This window comes from Hevea brasiliensis, chromosome 8 (genome assembly GCF_030052815.1).
Source record: "Hevea brasiliensis isolate MT/VB/25A 57/8 chromosome 8, ASM3005281v1, whole genome shotgun sequence".
Lineage (NCBI taxonomy): Eukaryota > Viridiplantae > Streptophyta > Magnoliopsida > Malpighiales > Euphorbiaceae > Hevea > Hevea brasiliensis.
In genome coordinates this window covers 21080440-21085003 of record NC_079500.1, presented here as the reverse complement: position 1 = coordinate 21085003, position 4564 = coordinate 21080440, and the positions used below count along the sequence as shown (strand labels likewise).

The following is a 4564-nucleotide window of genomic DNA, read 5'->3' as shown; positions in this document are numbered from 1 at the left end:
GAGAGAGTTATGACCAAATGAACACGTACTATTCATTTGGTCATTTTCTGGGTTTGGTGCAGGGTAATCCAAATTTGGGCAGTATTTAGGTCAAGTTATAAACAGAATTTGGGCATGGTTTCTTCATGGAAAATGGGCTATGTTGAGTCTAATTTCACCTCTAATTGGCCTCATACCAATTGGAGTCACACATTTTCAGTTATGGGTCAATAAACCCACTAGACTCATTGAGTCCAAACCTACAGAAAATTGAACACTCCTAATATCTCAATTCCTCCAACTTCCTTACTTCAGTTTGCATGCAATACACTTCTATAGGCAACAATCTCAACTCAATAGGTCAATTTCAACATTTTACACAAAGTTCTCAACCTTTATACAAATCCTAGTTTTCAAAGTTTCAAATTTACACAAACACTATACAATCAAACTCCCAACCATTTCAACTCATCACACATTCTCATGGAACCATTTTTCATCACTTAAAAGCAACAAACCTCAAGTTCATGGCTGCCAAAAATTCAAGGGTTCTTTGCTCAAGATTTTCTTTTTATTTCCATGGTATTTATACTTGGCTAAACATGTTTTTCATGTTTAATAAAGAGAAGAAGAGGGATTAGTGCACTAACCTTACTTGAGCTTCCCTAACTTCAAATTTCTTGCTTCCAATGGGTGTCTATAGCTTCCTTATGGAGTAAGCTAAATTTTTAATGAAGAGAGGTTAAGGTTTCGGTGAGAAGAAAGCTTGGAAAATCAAGCTTTAAGGAAAACAAAAATGGTGGAAGGGAACATCCATGGCAACCAACTCCAAGGAGAGAGAGAAGAGGGAGGAAAAAGATGGTTGATGGCTCTTGTCATCTTGTGTCTATATATATATTTTTTTATTGTACTTTATTTTTATTTTATATCATAAGTCTTTTTAATTTTCTTTTCTTTTCTTTTTTTTTCTCATTTTCCAATTCATTTCATAAATTTTTAATTTATGTTAATTATTTTATTCTCTCAATTTTTAATTTGACATTTAGGTCAAAATTTACCTCTAGAGGTGAAATGACCAAAATGCCCTTCATGGTGCTCATCGGGTTATTTTTATTATTTTATACCAAATAAATAAATTCTCTAAATTTTATTTTATTTTCTAAAAATTTTTCCTACATTTTTTTTAATATTTATTTCATTAATTTATGCCTCCTCACTATAGTTTAAGTGTAGTTCCAGATACCCTGATTGTCCGAACAGACATTAGTCATCGGAACAGTAAAATGTATGGACTACCTTTGGTGAGTGCGTTACAAAGGACTTATATAATTATTTGGCATAACTGTAAGAACCTAAATAAGCATTTTTGCCTATAAATAAATATAGATATCTTACTTTACGCTGAAATATTTAAGCAATACATAAGAACCATCAAGGTATTCAAACTCTTAATTTTGTAGTTGAAAAGAATACAAAATGTTAAGAAATTAGTTAATTAAAAAATTTAAAGAGTAATAATGACAAGAAGTTAAATTCTCTCTCTCTTCTCTCACTCTTTCTTCCTTTTAACTCTTTGAAGTAGCTATTTTCACTAGTGGTTATCCCTCTCACTTTCTTTTTTGTATTTTTTTTTATATTTATTTTAAGATTTTCTCAAAAATCTCAAGATTTATATCAGTTTAGAATAAATATGTATTTTTGTTGAGTTCTGTCTCCAATTTTGTGAGAATTTGTTGTCTCTTCTACAAAGATTTGGTATTTCTTCCTTTGGATTTAGTGCTTCCTCCATTGTGAAAATCTTTTTATTATTATTATTATTATTGTAAAGTTGTTTGGTATTTTGCTTTCTTACTTGGGTATGAGTATAATAATAAGAAGTACAAATTTTCTTTTCATGAGGATATCAAAATTTGATGATTTCTAAATAAGATTGATAAAAATAGAGTCGAACAGTGATAAAATACCACTAAATAAAACATGCTTTTTAAATATCACTAAATAGAAACTGCTCTTTATTGGATGATCAACTCAAATATTTTATCAACATAATCAAGTCTTTTAAATTAAAATAATTGTTATTATATTTTTTATATATGGTTTATTTTAAATTTACTTAGGTAAAATTGAAGTAGTATGAAATTTTTTAACAAAAGTTTTATCTTTATTTTTATTTTCTAAAAAAAAATAATGACAAGAAGTTTATATATATATATATATATATATATATATTTTTTTTTTTTTTTTTTTTTTTTTTTGGTCAAGGAGCGGCAGCAAAGTGTTGGTAACTGGTAGTGATACTACTATACCCATGTGAAGCTGATTAATATTTTGATACTTTTGTTTCTTATAGAAAAATAATTCTTTTCCAACAACCGACCACCGAACTTTTTTTTTTTCGTTGTTTCTTCTCTTTTGCTTAATGGAAATAATTTCCCTTCAATGTTAATTGTCCACAAATAAATAACTGAGTTATGAGTGAAATTTCTAATTAACAACACTAATATATAAATTAAACATATAAAATTAAATTTATTTTAAGAGCAAATCCAAATCCACAGATCACCAACACATGATCTCACTGATTGAGCTCCCACAAGATCACACACCCATAATCTAATTAATGGCTCATCTTATGATATCTACTCTAATAAAAAAGAAAAACCCACACACTCACAACTCTCATATTTTACTTGGTAAAAGTAAAACATGATTTTAAGGGCACTTGGGCTTGCCCTTTGAGTTCTTCTTGTCCCTATAGCAAGGGCACTCATGTTTGTTCCCATAAGTTCCAGAGGGCACACACTTGCATTCAGCGCAGCATATTCCACAGTACTTTATGCACCTATCTTTCACTCCTGCTTTGGCACACCTTGCCTTGCATTTCTTCGTGCAGTAAGCTATCACACAAAACCAAAAAATGCAACCTATTAACATCCCATTCCCGTACCATGTGAAGTATCCATAAAGGGTAAATTATCACTGGATATTTTATCAAAATTAATTATTTAACACTAATTTTTAAAATTTAATTAGAAAAATCCTTATGTTTTAATCCTTAATTTGTAATCTTGTATGGTAATATTATTTATTACCTGTAATTTCTGTATACTGTGTAAAAGTTTTAGAAAATACTATAAATTTTCATGTTCAACAGATGAAGTCACTTGACAATGTAGTACCAACAGAGAGAAAAACCGAAGCTATTTTGGCAGTTTCCAAGCAATCAAATAAGAGATCAAATGAACAAAACTAAAGCTTATGGATACAGGGAATTTAATTAACAAGTAATTAGAATGATGAGAAGCAGCTCTTACGGGACTTGGCCATGGCAGGTTCCAAGAAAGATGAGCTCAGGAGGAGTGCGCAAAGAAGCAAAGTAGCAAAGAAGAGCCTCATTTTCTCTTAGCTGCAAATTGAAGAAGCTGTTTGTCTAGATCAGGAGAGTTGAGTGGAATGGTGGTTTGAGAGGAAGTGAGAGCTCAAGTGGGAATATATATAGTGACTGAAGGAAGCAAAGGGAACCCTTTTTTTTAAATCGAACCCAAAGTTGAATTGATTATTAAATTTGGGTTGATTGAATTGGTTTACGTGACAACCAGGGAAGAGTAAATGGGCAATAAATTAGGATGAACAGGGAACAGCTGGAGCTTATTTTGGCACTTTATGGGGGAGAGGTGAAGTCTGGCCCTCAGTCCACGCTGTTTCTGCAGAGTATGAGTTGTGATGAAAGTACCTAGTACCTTCTTTTTTCTTTGTCTTCTTGTAATGGCTTTTTTTTTTTTTTTTTTTTTTTTTTTTACATTTAAGGAATATTAAATTCAGTGCATAAATTGTACAGAAACAGCAAGTGATGCCTGCCTTGGTTTTAAAGTTGTTTAGGTACAGATACAGGAACAGCAGGTGCATAATTTTTATAGCTCGATTTTAGATTTAATTTATTATTTAAAAATTTTTAAATTTTAATTTTATTTTATAAAATGGTGATGCCTGTCTAGGTGCGTGTTCGACACTTTAACCTAAAAATTAAGCACTTGCAACTTTAAGGATTTGCAGAATCCTAGGTGGGTCTGCCAGGCAAAGCAGTGTGCTCACTCAACGAATCTACTTATATCCCAAATTACTGAGCCCATACCATACTCCATTAATTAAATTCGCTGTCAAAATTTATGGTGAAGTCTTTATATGTAAAATGAATACATTTGACCGTTCATCATAATGAATTTTATATTAAATTTATTATAATTAATAATTTAAATAAAATTGTTATATTTTGAAGACAACCTAACACAATTTGACTTCCTGTTAGCAGTAAGTCCGCTATCCTACTATCAACAGGTTATCTAATTTTTCTAGTCAATAAATTAAATTAATTCTTTTAATTTCGTAGTTTTGATTGAAATTTTTATGATTCTTTGGTACTGTTAATATTGGAAATTGGGATTCATGAACATCAAAGTCATCCCTCTAGCCTTTCTTTCAACTTTCTCTCACTAAAATTCTCACAACACAAAAATAGTTTTAGGGAGGGTTGTTCCCTTGGTAACAACTCTTCCCTCTCTCTTTTACTTTCTTCTCCTTTCTTTTC

General features: G+C 30.7%; 1 protein-coding gene across 1 annotated transcript; it reads right to left on the bottom strand.

Annotated features, from left to right (window-relative positions):
• Positions 1-2484: 2484 nt before the first annotated feature.
• On the bottom strand, positions 2485-3567 carry LOC110667031 (snakin-1). The gene is made up of 2 exons (XM_021827735.2): positions 3294-3567; positions 2485-2876 (listed from the first exon to the last, which is right to left on the bottom strand). Exons 1-2 carry the CDS (start codon positions 3373-3375, stop codon positions 2692-2694), a joined length of 267 nt encoding a protein of 88 aa, XP_021683427.1. The 5' UTR covers positions 3376-3567; the 3' UTR covers positions 2485-2691.
• Between the last annotated feature and the right edge of the window lie 997 nt (positions 3568-4564).